The sequence below is a fragment of the Typopeltis vanoorti genome, chromosome 21 (genome assembly GCF_054136105.1).
Source record: "Typopeltis vanoorti isolate ZY-2024b chromosome 21, IOZ_Tvanoo_1.0, whole genome shotgun sequence".
Lineage (NCBI taxonomy): Eukaryota > Metazoa > Arthropoda > Arachnida > Uropygi > Thelyphonidae > Typopeltis > Typopeltis vanoorti.
The window spans coordinates 17,163,530-17,187,253 of NC_143569.1; the positions used below are offsets into that span (position 1 = coordinate 17,163,530).

Here is a 23,724-nt window from a genome sequence, read left to right on the forward strand (position 1 = left end):
TCCTCTCTTGTTGAAATTTTTGGAACCATCGCTGGCACTTTTGCACATTCAAAACATTACTGTCATATACATCTTGCACATTTTTTATTGTGTTAGCAGTATTGCTGCCTTTTTTGAACTCAAAGCATGATGTGCTCTTCAGTGGCCACCACAATAATAAAGGGTTAATTAAACAATAACTTATGTATGATATTCTTGCAAGGTGGAATTCCTTAGAAGGAGACCACCTAAGCTTAGTAGTACTTATAAAGCTTTAAAAATTCATGTTTGGACAGATGAGACACATTTGAACAAGTACAGAATAAAAAAATGACACTATTTTTGGAGTGACCTAACACGTGTAGCAAAAATTATGTATTAAATAATGCTAAAAATTAAATAATGATAATACGAGCATAATAAATAATTTTTTACACTTTTATATTAAATACATATAACACAGATTTTACCATCCAGTGTGAAAAGTGAAAAATTATTTATAAATTACATCAAGTTAGATTTAATTTAAGATAACATGAATAAACATTTTTTCTTATAGATAGTTATCTTACAGTAACAATGATGTCCTATTTTTAATATTACAATTGTTATTTTTGATTTAGGATCCTGGATTTACTACAGTCTGTTTATAGTTGTTCTTAGAGAGGAAGGTTCCTTGGGTCGAATATATGCCTTCCATATGTATGGGATTTTTTAGACCTTCGTTATTGTTCAGATTGGGGTGGTTGATAACAATCTCACAAGCTTGCTTAAATTTGCATTCATACCATGTTTTGGTGTGATGTAGACAACTAGTGCTTTTCCAATCAATTTTATGTAAGGTGTTCACATGATCAGGAAGGCCAGCTTCACCATAATTATTATATTTAATGTGTCGTTTATGTTCTTTTTGTCTGATAGGAATTGTGCATCCTGTTTCTCCTATATATGGTATGTTACAGGTGCAATGAATACAGTATACTCCAGGGTGGGCAAGCAGGGAGTGGGTCTTTGGATGAGTTCAGTAAGCTTTTTAATTTTGCAGGGGATTTAAAGGTGGCTTTGAGGTTGTATTTTTGTAGTACTCTGTTTATTTTGTCTGATGTCCCTTTAATGTAGGGAATGGTTATGGTTTTGTTGTAGTCTGGTTTGGCTTTTTTTTTTTTTATTGAGGTCTTGTAGAGAATTTTGTTAATAGTGTTTTGGCTATACCCATTTTTTTTTTGGAAAGCATTGCTGATCACTTTAAATTCATCTTTCAGTGCCTGTTCACTGGAGCAGATTTTCAGAGCCTTGTTTTTTAGAGTATTGATTACACCTAGTTTTTGTGTTGGGTGGTGATAGGAGTTTGTGTGTATATATTGGCCAGTATGTGTCAGTTTTCGGCAAACCGTGAGGGAAAGATTGCCAGAAGGAAGACGTGTGACAAGTGTATTCTGTTTTTCAATCTCAATTGTGAACAGTATGCGTTTGTGTTGTTTGTTTAGGTGGCTAAGGAATGTGTCTAGCGACCATGGGACCAGATTGCAAAAACATCGTCAACATATCTAAGCCAGACTTTGGGTTTTAAAGGGGAGGAACCTAAAGCAAGTTGCTCAAAATGTTCCATGTAGAAGTTAGCAATAGGGTAGGATAATGGCGTGCCCATGGCTGTGCCTTCTTTTTGTAGGTAGAAAGTGTTTTGCCATATAAAATAACCAGAACGTAATATATCCAGAATGTACATTAACCAGAACGTAATACTGAGCATGTGATATCCTCCAGATATCACATGCACAAAGAGCGACGTGATAACTCAAGGGAAATTTGTTCTGTAAAAGAAGGATTGTGTCATTGATTGGGACACTCATAACTTCAAAACTGATTAATAAATCATCTTTTTCTAATGTAATGGAAAAACGGAAAAGTTCCATTTTTTTCTTTTTCCTTTTGAAAAAGGAAAAAATGGAACTTTCAAGCTACATAAATGCAGATATCTGGATGATCCTGGAAAACACGGCAAACCACATCCTCTAAACCAAGAAAGAAAACCTAATTTTCAAATTCCAAAGCCTAAAAGATCGACAGAACCAGCCGCCATATTCAAGTTTCTCCACAGTGAATAATAACAACCAACCAGAAGCAAGAAACAACAGGAGCCACCAATCGCCTACAGGTAACAATAATAACATTGTTAACCTATCCAACCATGCTTTAAACAAAGACAAAATCTCGATACTAAACAAAGGTTTAAATTTTGCTGTAGCACCCAGATTGATAAACAAACTTGAATTTATTTGTAGTATTGAAAGAGGCCCAAGATTCATCCCAAATAACATAGCAGAAAAAATACGTTTAGAAACCGCCAACATATTAAATCATAACAAGACAACAACAAGCAACCTAACCAAACACGAAGTAACAGCGATGAAATCACTGAAGTCAAATCCGAACATCGTAATAACTAGAGCAGATAAAGGAAGTGCCACCGTTATTTTAAACTGAACCACTTATGTATAAAAAATGAATCTACTGGTCTTGGACAAGAACACATACCAATTAGTTAACTACAACCCAACTAATAGAATAAAAAATAAAACAGAGAAACTACTTAAGTCAATTACCACATGGCCCGAAGATACGGTCAATAAAACTATTTCCACACTACGCTCGTTCCCCAAGAATTTACAGACTACCGAAAATTCACAAAGAAAACACACCGCTAAAGCCTAGTTGAAGGGATAGATAGCCCGACTTATCACTTAACCAAAAAATTAGCCGCAACACTCAAGGAGTTGGTAGGTCATTCCCCCTCCTATATCAAAAACACACGACATTTCATAAACATAAAATATGTTACATTAGAAAAAGATGAGTTATTAGTCAGTTTTGAAGTCTCTGCCCTCTTTACGAGTGTCCCAATCAATGACACAATCCTTCTTTTACAGAACAAATTTCCCTCCAGATATCATGGCGCTCTTTGCGCATGTATTACGTTCTGGTTACTTTATATGGCAAAACGCTTTCTACCTACAAAAAGAAGGCACAGCCATGGGCTCGCCATTATCCCCCCTTTTGCTAACTTCTACATGGAACATTTTGAGCAACTTGCTTTAGGTTCCTCCCATTTTAAAACCCAAAGTCTGGCTTAGATACGTTGACGATGTTTTCACGATCTGTTCCCATGGTCGCTAGACACCTACAACACAAACAGTTCACAATTGAGACTGAAAAACAGAACACACTTCCATTTCTAGATACACTTGTCACACGTCTTCCTTCTGGCAATCTTTCTTTCCTGGTTTACCGAAAACCGACACATACTGGCCAATATATATATACATAAACTCCTACCACCACCCAATACAAAAACTAGGTGCCATATCAATACTCTAAAAAAACATGACTCTGAAAATCTGCTCCAGTGAACAGGCACTGAAAGACGAATTTAAAGTGATCAGCAATACTTTCCAAAGAAAAAATGGGTACAGTCAAAACACTATTAACAAAATTTTCAACAAGACCTCAATAAAAAACAAAGACGAACCAGACTACAACAAAAACTATAACCATTCCTACATTAAAGGGACATCAGACAAAATAAACAGAGTACTACAAAAATACAACCTCAAAGCCATCTTTAAATCCCCTGCAAAATTAAAAAGCTTACTCAACTCATCCAAAGACCCACTGCCCCTGCTGGCCCACCCTTGAGTATACCGTATTCATTGCACCTGTAACATACCATATATAGGAGAAACAGGACGCACAATTCCTATCAGACAAAAAAGAACATAAACGACACATTAAATATAATAATTATGGTGAAGCTGGCCTTTCTCATCATGCCCTGTGAACACCTTACATAAAATTGACTGGAAAAGCACTAGTTGTCTACATCACACCAAAACATGGTATGAATGCAAATTTAAGCAAGCTTGTGAGATCGTTATCAACTACCCCAATCTGAACAATAATGAAAGTCTAAAAATCCCATACATATGGAAGGCATATATTCGACCCACAGAACCTTCCTCTCTAAGAACAACTATAAACAGGACTGTAGTAAATCCAGGATCCTAAATCAAAAATAACAATTGTAATACTAAAAATAGGACATCATTGTGACTGAAAGAAAACTATCTATAAGAAAAATGTTTATTCATGTTATCTTAAATTAAATCTAGCTTGATGTAATTTATAAATTTTTTTTTTTCCACTAGAGGTCATGCCAGTAGAATAACATGTGATCAAATCATTGTTTCTCTAGCTTATGGTTTGTAATGTAACTCAGCTTGTCTTGTATATTTGTGTATGCTCCAGATGATCTTGATATGAAAATCGAAACATCAGGATAATAAAAAGAGTTAGTTATAACATGGTTGTAAAATCCATAATTTCGAAAATGACTACCTAAGTGTACATTATACAAATTTATGCATACAGCATGGAATACATTTAGCAGAAATGATAAGAATTCTTCCAATAATTCTGATCAAAAACGAATTTACAATACATTTGATCTGAGAATTAGAGGACACATGAATCACTATTGCTCACTATAACAAAACTTTACAGCCCAAAACATAAAAAAAAGTAATAGGACATGAGTTTTTCTTCTTTGAAAATTTAACAATAATGTGTTTATACTGTACAATAGTTTGCTTTTGCTATAATAACATTGTTATAGTAAATTCAATATTATGTGACATCTACATGGAGTTAGAGAACTCACTGGGAGAAATCTCATTATAACACTGCATAATTCAATGTCTACACTACACAGTAGCTTAGTCTTTAATGTGTGTATTCTTTGGCCAATTTGCCCCTTTTGCAGGATGAAAAACCAAGTTTCTGGACGGGAAACTGCCCATGCAAGATTGGTTGGTTGATTCACATTGAGGAAAAAAGTCCATATAAAGGTTCCTTATGAGAACTGAACCCAGGGCTTTCCATTTGAAAGGTATATATCAAATTTTTGTATCATTAAATTAATATCTATCCTCAAAAGTGGTAAGGATCCTATGATAGCATACTACATGAAAGTATACATTACTAACTCAGCGCCCGCTAGGGCCAGACGGATGGTTGTGTTTTCAGAGAGCTCCCGAAAGCTAAGTACAATTTTGAGTAAAAATTAGAATATAGGTTAAAATCATAACGTAATATTGCCTAATTTTGGTAGCTGTTGTGTTTGTGGGATTTTGGTGTGAATTCCGTTATTTAATTTAGTATATAACATTTCGTTTCATAGATTTGAATATGGCGCCAATGCGACGTAAGATAATGGCGTCCAAAAATACGCCATTGTTCAAAAACTATAATGTGAGAGAGTTTGTCCAATGTGATGTGTGTGGGATGTATGCATTCCTGAATGAGGCTGGAATTTGGATTGAAAGTGATAGTGGTGGGAGAATGTGCAGAAAGTGTAAGCAAAGTGAGGAGTTGAAGTATGTGTCAGGTTGTGAGATGGTTATGGTTGAAGAAAGCCAGACTTGCCAGAATGTGAGTGAAAATAGTGGCTTCATAGGGAATTGCGATGTACAAGATGGCAATGAGAGCGGTGATCTAAGAAAGAGTGAAAGCAACCATACAGAGAGAGAAAATGGTTTAAATGATAAAAATAATGAGGAATTATTTGTAGGAAGTGAGATCGCTAGGTTGCACGCAGTGATACAAAATGCGCAGCGGCAATTAGAGCACCTGCAAAACATTCCAGAGTGATTTGGCTAACGTAAATAAACAGCGTAAGAATGGAAGAGTTTCTGAAATGAAGGAAAGAGTGTTGTATGGTGACTCATTATTAAGAGGGGTGATAGATGGCAGTGTAACTAAATCGTACTTACTGGGTGCGAAATTTAAGGATGTAAGTGAGAGAATTAGAGTGCAAAAACAGAGGGTGAACGAATTAATAATTGTGGCAAGTACGAATGAATTGAAAGGTGATAAATTTTTTATGAGAGAGAACTTGAAAGTATTGTTAAAGGTAGCGAAAGAAAAGAGTAACAGAGTTAGAATGGTTAGTCTGTTGCCGCGGTATGACAGAGAGGAGTTTAGGAGGAGGGCCATAATCGCAAATGACATTATGCGCAGGTTATGCAGACGGTTTGGTGTGGTGTGGAATTCGTGGACGTGTGGAATGAGTTTGAAGGGCGAAAGGACTTATACAAGATGGATGGCCTGCATTTGAATGGACTTGGTGTGCGGAGACTGGAAAGAGTGTTGCTGAATGAAGTGAAAATGGATGTGCAAAACCAGGGAAACTAGAACTACCAAGGAGGGGAGGGGGGAATGGATATGCAGACATCAGTGAGACAGATGAGTGTAAGAATGTATATAATGTATCCGAGCCAGCACTAAGGACAAAAAATGGGAATGGGTCATTTAGAATAACGCATCAATACAGGGGTGCGACTAAGGGATCACTGCATTTCATGTATACTAATGCCAGGAGTATTAGGAACAAGAAGGAAGAATTTTTGGCCTTGATTGGCTCTTCCTGGCCACAGGTTATTGGCATTAGTGAAACATGGCTGACAGAAGATGATATAGTTAGTGGGATAGAATGTGTAGGTTATAGTGTGTTTAGGAGGGACAGAGAGAATAAAATGGGGGGGGAGGGGTATTATTGATGATAGCTGATGAACTGCAGCCAAGGAGAATTGAAGTTGTATCGCAGGATAGTGAAAGGAGCTCATTTGAGGCCATTTGGTGTGAGATTGAGACTAGCAGAATAAAATATATAGTTGGGTGCTGCTATAGACCAGGTGATGGAATAGATGGTGGAGATAGTATGCATAGGGAAATTGATGAAATGAGTGGAAGGAGGGTAATTATTATGGGTGATTTCAACTATGGTAACATTGATTGGAAGGAGGAGAGGACACATGTGAGGAAGGAAAAGGATTTTATTCAATTATTAAGGGATAACTATCTGAGACCGCATGTAATTGAAAATACTAGGGGTGTGAGAGTGCTTGACCTGGTAATAGCATCTGAGAATTTGACTAATGAATATGACCATGTTGCCACCTATTGGTGAGAGTGATCATAAGATCTTGACCTGGGAGGTGGCTAAAGGTGTGGAATTTTCGATTAAGACAGGGTATATGTGGAATTACCGTGCTGGCAAGTATGACAAGCTTAGGAGATTGCTTGGTTCAGTGCCATGGCATGTAAAACTGCAAGGGCTGGATGTCGATAGAGCATGGGAAGTGGTCAAGGAGCATTTACAGGAGGTTATGGCTGATTGTATACCTAGGGTCCGAATAGTAAAACAAGTAGGGGTTAAATGGATGAATAACACCATTAAGCTTGAGCTGCAAAAAAAGAAACAACTGTGGAGGGAATTTAAAGAAAGGGGTGACCTGCAGGCACACGAACGGTATAAAGTGCAGGCCAGAAAGGTAACGAGTGTGGCAAAAAAAGCAAAAGCAGATTATGAAAGGAAACTAGCTATGTAAGCAAAAGAGAATCCCAAACAGTTCTTTCAATATGCTGCAAGCAAGAAAAAACTGTACACGGCAAAATGATTTTAAGGAATGACGATGGTAAGGAGGTCACTGAATCAGTCGATATAGTGGAGTTACTGAGTGCGCACTTTGCAAAAGCATATCATCCAGGTGGTGACACTGAAAAAATGTAGTAACCATTAGTTTATACGGGAATAGTGATGAATGAAGTGGAGGTGACTAGTCTATTACAGAACCTTAATGTGAACACATCTGTGGGATTGGATGGTATACCGGCACGGGTCTTGCGTGAAGCGGCTAAGGAATTATCAGTGCCCTTGACCACGTTGTTTAATCTGAGTCTCAGGTCTGGTTTAGTCCCGAAGGTGTGGAAAGAGGGGGAAAATAGTTTCACTGCATAAAGGAGGATCCAAGACTACGGTTGCAAATTACCGACCGATCAGCATATCAGGAGTCGTTGTCAAGGTCTTGGAGAAAGTAGTCAAGGGAAAAATACAGGAATGGATTGATGAAAATGAGATACTGTACAGGGAACAGCATGGCTTTGTGAAGGGTAGATCATGCTTCAGTAACTTGCTCAAGTTTTATAACAAGGTGACAGCTGAACTGGATAAGGGAAATGGGTTTACAGTGATACTGCTGGACCTGGCAAAGGCATTTGACAGGATACTACATGAAATACTAATCCATAAACTACAACATATGGGAATGGATATAGGGTTGGTGAGATGGATAGGTGGTTGGTTGATGAAGAGATATCAAAGAGTAGTTTATTCAGGAGTAGAGTCCAAAAGACGACCTGTGACTAGTGGTGTGCCGCAGGGTTCTGTTTTTGGACCACTGCTGTTTAATCTGTTCATTAACGATATAGGGAAGGATCTAAGTGGAACAATTCATATGTTCGCTGATGATGCAAAGTTGGGTAGGGCAATAGTGAATGCAGAAGATGTCAAAGTCTTGCAGGATGACTTAGATAGATTGGAGTTCTGGGCTAAGGAGAATGGATGTCATTTTAATGTGACAAAATGTAAGGTTATGCATTTTGGGGTGAAAAGATTAGCAGCAGTATACCACCTTGGTGGAACTGTACTCCAAGAGATTGATGAGGCCAGGGACTTGGGAGTGTTGGTGGATAGGGAGATGAAGTTTAGGGAACACATTGCGAAAGTAGCTAAATCCGCTCATCAACTCACTTGGTTGTTGAAAAATACCTTGACGAGCAGAGACAAGCAAGTTATTGTACCTCTGTACTGAGCCTTGATAAGACCTCATCTCGACTACTGTGCCCAGATTTGGTCACCTCGGTTCCTTCTTGATGGGGAGGAGGTGGAGAAGATCCAGAGGCGAGTGACTAAGATGATAACAGGTCTATGGAATGAACCATATGAGAACAGGTTGAAGATTTGTGGGTTGCAGAAACTAGTTGATAGGCGGAAAAGGGGAGATATGATTGAGACATTCAAATTGCTAAAGGGATTCCATAGGATTAATTCAGAGGATATTTTTGAGATCAGGACTGGTGGTGGGAGAACTAGGGGACACCTATGGAAGATCAAGAGTGTGGTTAGCAGGGGTGTTAGAGCTGGGTTCTTTACTTTTAGAGTGGTAAATGAGTGGAATAAGCTGCCAGAGTCTGTTGTGGGTGCTATGACGGTGAACGAGTTCAAGGCAAGATATGATAGATACTGTGAGAATATAATCGCATAGTTGTGTGGACATGATGTTTAGGGCCTCCCTCGATGAGTCTAAGGACTCCTGGAGTCGCCCGAAATAATAATAATAATAAAACTTCCTATTGACAATTTTCCTCCAAATCAATCTTCCTTTTATTGTATCAATCCACCTAAATCTTGATTTCATCTGGGACTTTTTCCTAACAGGCTGTAAAAACTTGTTTTGCTAACTTTTCCTCTTCCATTCCGTTTAAGTAACCGTACCATCTGAGATTATCTTTGCTCACATATTTCTGAATAGCAATATCCAGCTCTTTCCTAACTTTGTAATATCTTTATTTTTAATATGATTCTGCCATTGATGCTCTATTCACTCTCCTAATCTGAGAACTATCATTGGTTCCTGTCTCTGATCAAACATTTCTAATCCAGCTCTCACATTCATAAATTAAAACATGCAGCTCGAACCCTTTCTTGTATATAGCTATTTTAATGTTTTGACAAATTTCTCTCTTATTCCATGTAAATTTATGAAGTATACTATCATGGGATCCTTACAACCTTTGAGGATTGATATTAATTTGATGATACAGAAATTTGATCCCCCCCCCCTTTCAAATGGGAAAGCCCTGGATTCAATTTTCAATCAAACTCACCAGCTCAGCATGTCAGATTTCATATTTAATTTGCCACCTTCAGTAAAAATTAGGTCAAAACAGTTGAAATGTTTTACTTGTTTTATACATTTTCCTCATTCAAGATGCAGCTGATGTTTTCATCATTTCTGCCTGTCATATTTTTGCTGATTTAGTTAGTTCTACAAGAGCTCTAATTCAATCATATGGAATTTGACCTTCTAACCATGCCAATGGAAAACTTATTCCTCTATATTAGAGCATTTCCAATTAAATATTTTATACATATAAATTTAGAAATAAATTTAACTATGTTTTGGATAACATATGTTGTATCTTCATAAATGTGATATTTACATGTGCCTGTTTCCTACTTTCAGAAAACTTTTTTTAGGATTGCAAAACCGATCGAACTTTTCAACAACACAAAAGAAGCAACAATATCCATTTTTGTAATATAGTTTCCATTTGAAAATAAGACGCTTCTTCATTCCAGTAAACCAATCTATCAACCATAATTTCTACCATTGATAAAAAATTAGCTTATGTAAAGTGTCCATAAGATATTAATAATTTCACACATTATACTGTTTGCTTTTTTGTTTCAGAAAGTTCATGCATAAAAATTACTTTCAGAATATTCTTTGAATGCACACGTGTGTGTGTGTGTGTGTGTGTGTGTGTGTGTGTGTGTGTGTGTGTGTGTGTGTGTGTGTGTGTGTGTGTACACACACACATTTATTTAGTTATTCATTTATGTATTTTTGGGGTGCTTAAGGGTCAAACTATATAACTGAGAGGAGACCTATACATAGCCTTTAAAAGAATGCGGAAAAACAATCAGGGCTTCTGACCTAATGTCCAATCCTCACCTTCTCGTGGTGCACCATGTTAAGTATCTACCTGGATACTGAACAACCGAGGATGTGCTAGCAATTTGGAATTTAGCTGACCAAATTGTATTATTAGCTTAAACCAAAATAAAAAAAATTATGGTACAACATGACAGAATTTCATGCTGGTTGGGAGGTCACCGAGATAAACAAGGCCCCTGTTGTTTTCGCCAGGGAACCAGGGCAAACAGCAGAAAGTCAGCTATTGGATCAAATCCTAAAACCCACCCCAACTCAACATCACCAGAGTTCAAGATCAGTACTATCAACATAAGAAGCCTCGATGGCAAAGAAATGGATCTAACCGAGGAATTGGATAAGTACCAGATCAACATAATAAGGGTGACTGAAACAAAAAAGGCAATAACTGGTGAGATCTTTCTGCACAATAAATACAAATTGTTATATTCAGGCAATGACAATCAAGGAAAAGAAGGAGTAGTAATAGTATTCAACACTAAATACGAAGCTAATCTACTCGAATGGCAAGCAGTCTCAAATAGAGTGATGTGGGCAAATATGAGAATGGGAAAGTGGACAATGAGAATTATTTGTGCGTATGGTCCCACAGAAGGTTCTACTAAAGTTGAAGTGGAGGAATTTTTTGAGGCTTTAGAGAGAGCAACTGATACAATGAAAAAAGAAAAGTTAGTCCTTGTTGGGGATCTAAATAGCAGAATAGGAAATGATTGTCAGACATACAAAAATATATTGGAAAAATCTGGAGAAAAGAGCAAAGCTAATAATAATGGAAAATACCTTTCGGATTTCTGCTCAGGACATGGACTGGTTATTTACTAACACAATGTTCCGACATAAAAATGTGCACAAATTCACATGGAGAGAAGAGGCAATAAATAAGAAAAGTCCCATTGACTATATTATTGTTGATAGTGATGTTTTCTCCCTGATGCAGGACAACAGAGTGTACAGAGGATTTGAAATTGGAAGTGATCACCATTTAGTCTTGAGCAGGATAAAATTGAATTTCATATTGAATAGAACATGTAAGAAAGTTTTAAAATGAACAAAAGTTGAGCAGCTCTCAGATGTGAACTGTAGACTAAAATATACAAACATTATTCAAGAAAAAATGAAAGAGTTTGAGAACAGGAATCAAACCTTGGAGATTAAGTGGCAAGCTCTGAAGAAAACATTGATTGATTCTGCCAGAGAGGCATGTGGTGAGGTTGTTTGTAAGGATAAAAAAATCAGAACTCTCTGGTGGACACAGGAGGTTAAAGAGGCAGTGAAGGAAAAGAAGAAAGCATACCAAAAGTTCCTGTCAAATAAGTCAGCTTGTGCTCTTAGAGAATATAGAGACAAATGCAAGAATGCTAAACACTGTGTAAAACTAGCTAAACAAAAGTCATGGGAGGACTTTGGCAAGAATATAGAAAATAAATATCAAGAAGGTGGCAAAATATTCTGGAGGTTGTTGAAGAAGCTTAAGAATGGAGGAAAGAGTGCTGTAAAAAGAATTAGAAATGATAGAGGTGACATGAAAACAGGAGAAAAAGATATTCTTGAAGTATGCAGTAATTACTTCGAAAAATTGTTAAATGAAACAAGCAGTGATGGACAGCACAGTGGTAAAAAACACTGACCAGGCATGCAGTCAGGAATACATATCCATACTTGAAGTAGAAAAAGCCATCAAAAGCCTGAAATGTAGAAAGGGAGCAGGAGTAGATGATATTCGACCAGAAATGCTCAAGTATGGAGGTACAAAAGTCTTACAGTGGCTGCACTGCATAGTTCAGAAGGCCTGGACAGAAGGACAAATTCCAGATGATTGGAGTATAGCTCTTGTAGTAACCATATATAAAAAGGGAAATAAAACTGAATGTGAGAATTACAGAGGTATTTCATTACTGAGTGTTCCTGGTAAGGTTGTTCCTGGAACAACCCAACAATTAACCAAAATTGTGTAAAATCTTGGAAATAGCATTTTAATATTAAAAATTTTGCAAAGATCTGCAGTTAATTAACCATCACATTCTTCAGATCTGACAGCTCCTAACTTCTTTCCATGGAGGTTACCTGAAGGAAAAATTGTATGTGAACAAGCCCCAGACAACCCAACAGCTGAAGGAGAACATTCATACAGAAATTAGGGTGCTGCAGCGAAACATTAACAGCCGTCATGAAATATGATTTAGAAAGAGCCCAACTTTGTGAAGCCGAAAATGGAAGAAATTTACATGGTTTTTGATAACTTAAAAAAAAAAAAAAATCTCCAGAATCTGTATTTCATTATAAAAAAAAAAGAATAAGAATAATTAATAAATAAATTTATTAAATTCTTTTCTGACTTATGGGCCACACTTCATTTATTGGTGAGATTGCAACATTTGTGTTTGGTGTTAGTACGTAGATGGTTTGAAAAGTTCTTGGCTTAACAATCAAAAAACGATTTTTGATTGTTAAGTAAGTGGTTCTCAGTAAGATCTGCAAAATGTTCCTATACAGGTGCAATCACCTCTTGATTTGAAGAAAAACATTGACCAGAGAGGAAGATTTTAGTTTTGGGAAGAGATAGTCAAAGGGAGCCAAACCTGGGGAATAGCGTGGATGTTCCAACAATTCATAGTGCAGATCTCTTAACTTTCCCATTGCGAAAACACCTTTGTGGGCAGGTGCATCGTCCTGATGAAAGATGATTTTTTTCTTCTGCAAACCAGGTCTTTTCTCGCGAATTTTTTCGTCAAGTCTGGTTAAAAGATCGGAATAATATTTCCTGGTTATTGTTTTACCCTTTTCAAGATAATTAATAAACAAAATAGCATCCCAAAACACCGATGCTATGACCTTGTCTTCTTTGGCACTGAACACCCAGCTTCTGCCCACTGTTTTGACTGCTGTTTGGATTCTGGTGTGTGCTGGTAAATCCAAGTCTCATCCATAGTAATAAATCGATGCACAAAATCAGTTTTATTCTTATTAAAACACTTCAAGCACTGTTCAGAGATTTTCATGCAAGTGCGTTTTTGATCAGCCCAGCACCCATCTTGCGCACAGCTTTTTCATTTGCAATTCTTCATGCAAAATATATCCTACACGTTCTTTTGAAATGTCTATAGTCTCAGCATCACACACATCGACTCACCAGTCATTCAATATCTATCATGCACTCGATGAATGATTTCTGGTGTTGTTACACTTTTTTTGGATATCCTTCATATGAATCATCTTCAAGGCTGGTATGGCCATGTTTAAACTGGGCAGCCCATTTCTTAATTGTCGAAAACGAAGGAGAAGAGTGCCCATAAACTTTTATGAAATTTGAATGAATTTCTTTTGCCATTAAACCTTCTTTTACAAGGAATTTTATAATTGCACGATACTCAATTTCATCCATTTCAAGGGATACAGACAACACTTTTGCTTCCGACAGCTGTATTAAAAAACTACTTGATAGAATGACTTGCAATTTTGCTTATGACAAATGTACCAACTTAGAAAAAAAAAATCTTGCCGATAATGTTGCCATTTACAGTCGAGGCCGAGAACTTTTCAGATCACCAACGTATGTCCACTGTTAACTGCCATGTCTCATTTGGTGAGAATATGAAGTTTACTGATTGAATTAAAAGAATAAGGAGCTTAGCTTGTTGGATAAACAATGAATTCATACCATTTATCTTCCAAGTATGTCCTTTATTGTGCTGTCCACAACCAGAGTTTGAAACTGTACTCCAGGAAATTGAAGTGTCACGGATTTGGAAGTGTTAGTGGAAAGGGAGTTGAAATTTAGAGCACATATTGCAAAAGTAGCTAAAAAAAAGACTCCCCTTCTTAGCACAGTTGGAAGAGTAATTAGTAGTAATATTATTCACCATGAGTGAGCAGCATTACCAAGTTCAGTCAATGCACTCTGTGGCAGCTGACCAATAACTCCTTTCTGTTGTAATATGAATGCGAGAGATGCTAGACTTACTCAAGGATACTTGCTACAGCATCATAGAACAGCTCACTCACTCCATAATAAGTAGAACCAGAGATTAAAGCAAAAGAAGATGAAAGAATCACTGCTCAGCAAGTTAAATATGGTATAGTAAAATATATTACTTAGCCAAGTAATAAACCTTCAATATTTAAATCCAGAATCTAGTCAGATTTTGTGTTATGTATGTGTGGTGGGAGGTTAACTCATTATAACCAACCAGCAAAGGATACCAAAACAGATTGCTTTAGTGAATTTTTTGCAAACTTTCATCTGGACTTTACAGTAGTTTGATATAGTGAATGAGGTTTGCTATAAGTGAGTCTACTGCAAAGAGAATGCTATTGGGCTAAAAGTATCTTCAAAGGTTTAGCCTTCTAGTGATGACAATGGTTCTGAACAACTGACAAGTCTTAGCACTAACTCTAAAGTATATCTGGGAAGACAATATATGCTTCTTAAGACTTGAAATATAGTATAATATGATTCTTGGTTTTCAATTTCTATAATGAGTATTAGAACCTCTTTGGAATAGCTAGAATGATGTTCTTAGCTCAAAAGACTCAAGTTGAAATTCCACTGATGAAAATAATTATCGGGACTTTGTATCAAAGGTAAGTCAGCTAGCTTCATATAGCAGCTCAGTTCTCTAGAAAAGACAACACTAACTATGATGAGAGGATTGGCCACTAATATGTCACTTCCAAAATTAGGTTTATAAAATCAGAAATTACTTAGCTATAACGGTCAGGGTAATACACCATAGTAAATTCAAATTTGAAAGGCTATTCATGGAATCAGCCTCAGCCCTAAGAAACAGTCGAAACCTCAACAAATTGGGTTGCATGAGATTGCCCCAAATTTGGGAGACTTACATTAGAAGACCTTCAGCCTAACGGCCAAGAATACCTACATAGCCCGCTAGGGGGCACCATCAGGACTTTTAGGAGAAAGAATAGCTTCCTGCTTCTTCCTCATTTACCTCATTTACTCTGTGTGGTGCCTGTGTGCACGTGTTTTTATTTTAAGTTCCTGTGAAGATGGCAACGTGACGTTGCGAAATATTGGAAATATAGATTAAAGTTTAATTTATATCCTGTGTATGTTGTAAATTCCTTAAATTATTTAATAGGCAAAATAATTCTATGTTGTTTTGTTAATAACATAATATGCTTATTAACAAAATTGGCACATATTTCACTAATATATTTCAGCTCACCTTCCTTCTCTAATTTCAATTGTCATAGCTCGGGAAACAACATCACGAGAGGCTAAATCCTTTGCTACTGGAGCATATCGCTCCATGAATCTTTCTCCTTCGCTATTAATAAGAAAACCACCTTCTCCTCGGGAACCTATGAAATATGTGAAATAAACTAAATACTTTTCTTCAAAATAAATACAGCTTCTAATTACTAATAAGATATTTTTAATATATTACAGTATCTCTTTTTGTTACCTGCTTAAAATCTGCTTCTTGATACTTCGTGTTGACTGCATGTATTTGAAAATTTATAGTGATAAAATATTCGGATTTATACAGATAAATTACCACCATCCTGTAGCAATTTTGTTATAAGTTTCATGTTCAAGGTGCATAAAAATTGTATAAATCAATTAGCACATACAAAATATGAAAACAAGAGTGGCAATTTCCAATGCATTAAGACAGCCTTTCAAAACATTATTATGAGACCTTGAAAAGTTGCACAGATTCTTTAATAAAAAATATCAGCAGGATAACAAAATTTCTTTTTGTATTAAGTTTCCACTTCATATGTCTTCAATACTTCATTATGTGGTTTCATATTTGCTGGCAATTGTTATTCTATCCAATTTTGTTTTATTAACTTTTTGTAATGTTTTAATTTCAAGTGTTGTATACGTTTGTTGCACTCTTTTCTATTCTTGTTTCTTGAATTTTAGCCTTCACAAACTGAAGGCTAAAATTCCTCATACATTCTTTAATTATGTATAGTGCCTCTATTCCACATAATTACTCCGAAAGATTGTTTATTAACATGTTCACATCAAGCACAGATAAATCTGTTGTACTTCCATATCATGGGTCATGAGACATTATCTGTTTTTTTTCCCCCATTTATCTCAAATTTCAAATACATGAAACCTGTATTCTGAAGTCTGTTGATATGCCTAAGACTATTTTGAACAGAAATGTGAAAAATCATTAAATGATTTCAAATTTTCTTTCATAAATGAAATCAAGAAGTACCTATTTTATAAATGGAATAATGACTTTAGTATTCTTTTTTTTTAATATGCTATTATTTGACTTATTTTACACTACTGTATGAGGAAAGAAATAAGAACAGACACTATTTCTCAATTTAACATTCAGCACCATCATATCATCATTGTAAGTTCAATGAACTGAAAAACAAAAAATAATACATTGTGTTTTTTTAATATTTTTTAATTATTTTTATTATTAATGTTTTTTTTTTTTTTTTTTTGCAAGTACTCTCCTGTAATCCCCTTCCTCAAAGCAACATAAAAAAAAAAAAAAAAAGGAAAAAAAAAGTTGAATATCTCATGATCATAGCAATTCAGAACTAGTACATGCTTTGAAACCTTGATATTGCTGTACTTAATAAAACTAAGATTGGGGAGGAGGGGGAAGAGATTGTAAATTGCCTTTGTAGATAATTATAAATCTGAAATGTTACAAGGCATGCAATCTAGTTCACTAAGCACAGAAAGCAACTGATTTCTGCAATGTATATTTTAATTTTTTTTTTTATGAGATGAAATAAGATATTACTTTTGCAATTCTCTATGCTATTGAGACTATTCACTTCACAAACAAGTATTTTATACAAAAATTCTACAAAAAAAATTTTAGCTGGTTTCCATTCTTAAATATTCATGAATTTCTAGAAAATGTGCCAACCTGATACAGAAAGGACATAATATATGATCAAACATGTTTCATTTCTGCAAGAGCTTGCATACAGAAATGAACTGACAGAGAATCTACACATCACAATGCACAGCATGGGTTTACTAAGGGTAGGTCAATGTTTGAGTAACTTGCTCACGTTTTATAATAATATTACAGTTGAGTTAGTCAAGGAGAATGGATACACACTATGATACTTTTGGAATTTAGTGAGGAGGTTTTTCTGACAGGATACAGGATGGACAGTCAAGGAGAATGATACACACTATGATACTTTTGGAATTCAGTAAGGTTTTTCTGACAGGATACAGGATGGACAGCTGATGGAGAGGCTGTAAGATACAGGACTGGATTATGAACTATTAGTTTGGATCAGAGGATGGATGGCTGATATCAAAAAGTAGTGTATTGGGGGGGGGGGGTCTGAATCTGCAAGATTTAAGGTGACCAGTGGTGTACCCTTGGGATCAGTTCTTGGTCCACCGTTATTCAATCTTTACATTAATAGGAAAGCATTTGATGCACGAACACAGGTGTTTGGTAAGGATGCAAAGAAAGGCAGTAATCAGGAATGCAGGTGACCTGCAGCACTTGCAGAATAATTGTTGGCATGTGAAAATTGCTGTCAGTTCAATGTTAATAAACATAAAGTTATGCACTTTGGTGTGAAGAACTATCCAATGCATTTTATATCAGTCAGGTTACTAGAAAAACCCAATTAGGCTAGGGATCTTCAAGTTTTAATGGATGGGAAATTTAAGTTTAGAGGCCATATAGCTAAGATTGCAAATGAAATTCATGGGATAACTACAATGCTCAAATGAATACTGATACACTAGTATAAGGAAAGCATATTGCCTCTTCAATATGATTTCCTTATACTAGTGTATCTCTTCAAATTGATACAACCTCACCTGGACCATTGTTTCTGAGATAGAGATACAGAGGAGAGGGTGAAAGGCAAATGTTAAAGATGATATTTTGTGGAACGTAGATTATGAAAACAGATTAAGAATTTGTGGGTACTGCAGACACTAGCAAACAGAAGAAAGAGGAGTGATATAATAGGCCTTCAAACTTCAGAAAGGGTCATATAAGATACCAGTAAATGGAACTTTTAATTTTATGAAGGGTTGGGAAGAGAAGAAGAGGACATCCATGGTAACTGTAAATGAATGCAGTCAAGAAAGCATCGAGAACCAGATTTTTCTCTAATAGAACAGTGTGTAATTGGAATGGCTCACCTGCAGGTAGTGTGAATGAATTCAGAATAGGTATGACAACTGGTATGGTGATAAGCAGCTCCCCCCCCTTGGGAGGAGTCTCCAACTCCCTGAAAGTCTCTGAATTAATAATTAACAGTGCACCGATCATCCACACCCCCTCCATTGTAAATATAAGGTTAGCTTCCTTCAAAAAAAAAAAAAAAATCACTTTAACAAGTTGATAAATGGAAATCTCTATTTTTTTTTATTATTATCTTTGTATAATAATGTTTTTATTTTATTTCGAGTTAACTGAGGGATTACTTTTTTTTTTTTTTTTTAGGCATATATACTTCGTCATGTAGCTTCCTCAGTGAGAGGATGCAGAACCATGTCCTTCCAGTTCTCTCTGTTGGTGGCTTTCTTTATGTTTCTGCATAGCCATGTGATCCTGTCCATGATCTTATATCTTCATGCTATGTCCTTCTTTTTTTGCCTCTTGATCCTTTTAAAATTGTTAGTATCCTCTGTCCTGCTGAACCTCTCAGTACATATCCTGCCAATCTCATCTTTCTCTGGATCATTTCCTGTAATAAAGATCTCTGTGTTCTCATTCTCTGTAGGACACCTGTATTTGTCACATGTTCTGTCCATGGGATTTTCAGAGCTCTCCAATAGCAGCACCACATTTCAAACGCCATTATCTGTTGCCTTACTCTCTTCTTGAATATCCAGGTCTCACTTTCATATGTGAAAACTGGCCACACTAATGTTCTTATCATTCTTTTCTTTGTCTCAATACTCACAGAATTTCTGAGTAGATCTTTATTTTTCCAGAATGCATCTTTAGCTATGGCTGTTCTTATTTTTATTTCTTTATCTTGCTTTCCATCTGCAATAAAGTAGGTGCCTAAATATTTGTATTCTGTTGTATGTTTAATTTTCATATTGTTTATGAAAATTGAAAATCTGTTTACTTTTTCATAAATTTGGTCTTTTTTGCATTTATATCTAATCCAAATTCTTTACCTTCTTCAATTAGTAGCTGCAGTAATTTGTTTCTGTTTTCTGCTATTAGAATGGTATCATCAGCATATCTAAGATTGTTGTATTTTATACCATTGATACTAATTCCTATTTTTTATTTTTCAATCTTTTTCATCACCTTCTCACTATAGATATTAAATAGATTTGGTGAAAGGATACAACCTTGTCTAACTCCTCTTTTTATTTTCACTACAGAAGTCTCATCGTTAAACAGCTGCATTTTCTGTTTGGTGTAAATAATTTTTATAATCTTAAGTACATGATCTTCTATGTCTAATTTATCTAATATATTGAACATTTTCTGGATCGACTAAGAAACAAAGACATAAGGAAACGACTAAAACAAGAAATAACAATAATAGACAAAATCCAAGAAAGAAGACTGCGATGGTTTGGCCATGTGACCAGAATAGGAACGGAAAGACTACTGTTGGATCCTATTTCGTCTTAACCTATACTTTGGATCCGATATTTGGTTATTACGATGTTCTTAAACAGTTGATAGGTTGCTAGTTGATTTCTAATCCAAATATAGAGAAAATTTATATTTATAGACTGTGCCACTCTATATCTGAATTAGTTCAAGAATTGAAGAAAAACCAACTCTCAACTATATCTCCTTTATATGTTGTCATTATGTTTACAGGCCGAGTTTATTTAACTTACTGATCTCTCGCGCTTTGGTTCGAATATTTTTATGGATGGTGCAGTAAAAGAGATTCAGGCAAAATGCAACTTTAGATTAACAAAACAAACATTTAATTTAGAATCAAAAATTATACACTTAAGTTCAAATCACTAAATAAGATAGAAACATTTTAGCTCTTCTGATAATACAGTCATATAATTTTAAGCAATGGTAAATCTGTTGTCTTAAATGCAGTTTTCACAAAATTCAATTAACCACTTGGTAAAGCTCAAAGTCATAAAGTTCCTCAGTAACCAATTACACAAATATCTCACAGTCACTTAAGCTTCAAATACAATATAATGGTGGCAACACTTTTTCACAAATATACACTTTTAAATCCACACTTCAGCTAATCTCTGCAAAAATGTTACTGTTAATATAGGGATATTTTAGGAAGAAACTCACACATATCTCTGCATAGGAATATCAATGGTTAAAATATTCTTACCGACAATCTTCCTTCTTCATCTACTTATATGTGAACACTTTTTGTAACTGTAAACACTTTAAACAATTAACAGCACTCATTAAAATAAATCTTCTTAGTAATAACTGAATTAATTAACGGTCACAATACACATAATTAAACATTCTTGCATGAAGTAAAACACTTGCACTATCTTAGACATCACTTGACTAATTCAATATTCTACTAATCTCTCATGAACTGAGGTAACACACAATAATTCCTTAACTTGAAGTTTTATATGCACAGTTGCCTATTCCTCCGGCATTCAATTAATCTTTTAGGCACTATAATTCTTAACACAGCTATCGTTAAACTCAACCTTGTTGCCTCTAATTATTCTCTAGTTACTCCGTGCTATGCTTCAAGTTTCCGTGTGTCCTTGAAAGGTCGGCCCTGAAATTAAATCTCAACTAAAGTATCGCTAGTCATTCAGTAGTCACTTAGCTATCATCCGTTGCTTTAATTGTTATTCTGCAACTTATTAGCTAACCGCTTCTCGACTAGTAGACTTTAATTAGCTACTTGAGTGACTCGCCGACTCACTATTATCACACTCTGATTCCCCGAATCAATCACCTTTTTGATTCCTTCTCCGAATGCCGAATTAGAATATCCTCTATTTTTTCAGCGTTCCTAGCTTATATTATTATTATTGTTCCGGGAAACTCCAAGGAGTCAACAGACTCATCGAGGGAGGCCCTAACATCATGTCTGAAACAACTATTCAACATTCACACAGTATCTATCATACCTTGCCTTGAACTCATTCACGGTCGTAGCACCCACAACACACTCTGGAAGCTTATTCCACTCATTCACCACTCTCCAAGTAAAGAACCTAGCTCTAACACCCTTGTCAACCACGCTCTTGCCCAGCTTCCATGCATGGCCCCTAGTCCTCCCACCACCAGTCATATTTTCAAAAATATCTTCTGGATCAATCTTATAAAAACCCTTCAGTAATATGAATGTCTCAATCATATCACCCCTCCTTCGCCTATCGTCCAATTTCTGCAACCCACAAATCTTCAACCTATTCTCATAAGGTTCATTCCACAGACCTGCTATCATCTTGGTCGCTCGTCTCTGGACCCTCTCCACTTCCTCCCCATCACGAAGAAACCCTGGTGCCCATAACTGGGCACAGAAGTCCAGATGGGGTCTTATCAAGGCTAGATACAGAGGAACAACAACTTGTTCGTCTCTGCATGTTAAAGTATTTTTCAGAAGCCAAGTGATTTGGTGAGCTGTTTTAGTCACTTTTGCAATGTGCTCCCTAAACTTCAACTCCCTATCCACCAACACTCCCAAATCCCTGGCCTCATCAATCTCCTGGAGTATGGTTCCACCAATAAGATATACTGCTGCTATTCTTTTCACCCCAAAGTGCATAACCTTACACTTTGCCACATTAAATTGACATCCATTTTTCCTAGCCCAGTCCTCCAAACTATCCAAATCATCCTGTAAAATTTTGACATCCTGTGCACTCACAATTGCTCTACCCAACTTTGCATCATCAGCAAACAAGTGAACACTTCCTCTCAGATCCTTTCCAATATCATTGATGAACAAATTGAAAAGCAGTGGTCCAAGAACAGAGCCCTGTGGCACTCCACTAGTCACAAGACGTCTTTTAGACTCCACTCCTGAATAAACCACTCTTTGATATCTATCCTTCAACCACCCTCCTATCCATCTCACCAACCCTATATCTATACCCATCTGCTCCAGTTTACTGATTAGGGTTCCATGTGGTATCCTATCAAAGGCCTTGGCAAGGTCTAGTAGTATCGCTGTAAACCCATTACCCCTATCCAGTTCAGCCGTCACTGTGTTATAAAACGTGAGCAAGTTACTGAGGCATGATCTACCCTTCACAAAACCATGTTGTCCCCCATACAATATCCCATTTTCATCTATCCAATCCTGTATTCTTTTCTTGACTAATTTCTCTAAGACCTTGACAATGATTCCTGATATGCTAATCGGTCGGTAATTTACAACAGCAGTCTTGGAACCACCTTTATGCAGTGGAACTATTTTCCCCTCTTTCCACCCGCTCGGGACTAACCCAGAGCTGAGACTCAAATTAAACAAAATGGTCAAGGGTACTGACAATTCTTTAGCTGCTTCTCGTACAACACGAGCTGGTATACCATCCAATCCCACAGATGTATTGACATTGAGGTTATGCAATAGACTACTCACCTCCACTTCATTAACCACAATTCCCATATAATCTACTGGTTTATTCGTTTCTGCAATGTCACCACCTGGATGATATACTCTTGCAAAGTGCTCACTCAGTAACTCAACTATCTCAACTGATTCAGTTACCTCCCTACCATCGGCATTCTTTAAAATCAATCTGCCATGTACATTTTTCCTTTTACTTGCTACAAAAAACGTAAAAAACTGTTTAGGATTCTCTTTAGCCTTCATGGCCAATGTTCTTTCGTAATCCTTTTTTGCTTTTCTTACCACACTTGTCACCCTTCTGGCCTGCGCTTTATACCGTTCATGTGCCTGCCGGTCACCCTTCTCCTTAAATTCCCTCCATAGTTGTTTCTTTTTTTGCAGCTCAAGCTTAATGGTGTTATTCATCCATTTAACCCCTACTTGATTTATTATTCGGACTCTAGGTATACAGTCAGCCATTGCTTCATGCAAGCACTTCTTAACTACCTCCCATGCACTATCAACTTCTAGTCCTTGCAGTTGTACAGGGTGTTCGGGATAAATTTCATAGTTTCGTAAGGAAAAAGAAAATCTTCTTTGTATCTATTAAATTTAATGAATTGACAAAAAAACA

At 36.2% G+C, this 23,724-nt stretch overlaps 1 protein-coding gene across 1 annotated transcript in view; it reads right to left on the reverse strand.

Annotated features, from left to right (window-relative positions):
• The window catches only part of SdhA (succinate dehydrogenase, subunit A (flavoprotein)), a 311,617-nt gene that overhangs the window by 116,421 nt on the left and 171,472 nt on the right, over positions 1–23,724 (reverse strand). Inside the window, exon 9 of the mRNA XM_090411417.1 lies at positions 15,797–15,932. Coding sequence (XP_090267543.1) covers positions 15,797–15,932 — 136 coding nt within the window. The remainder of the gene's footprint in view (positions 1–15,796; positions 15,933–23,724) is intronic.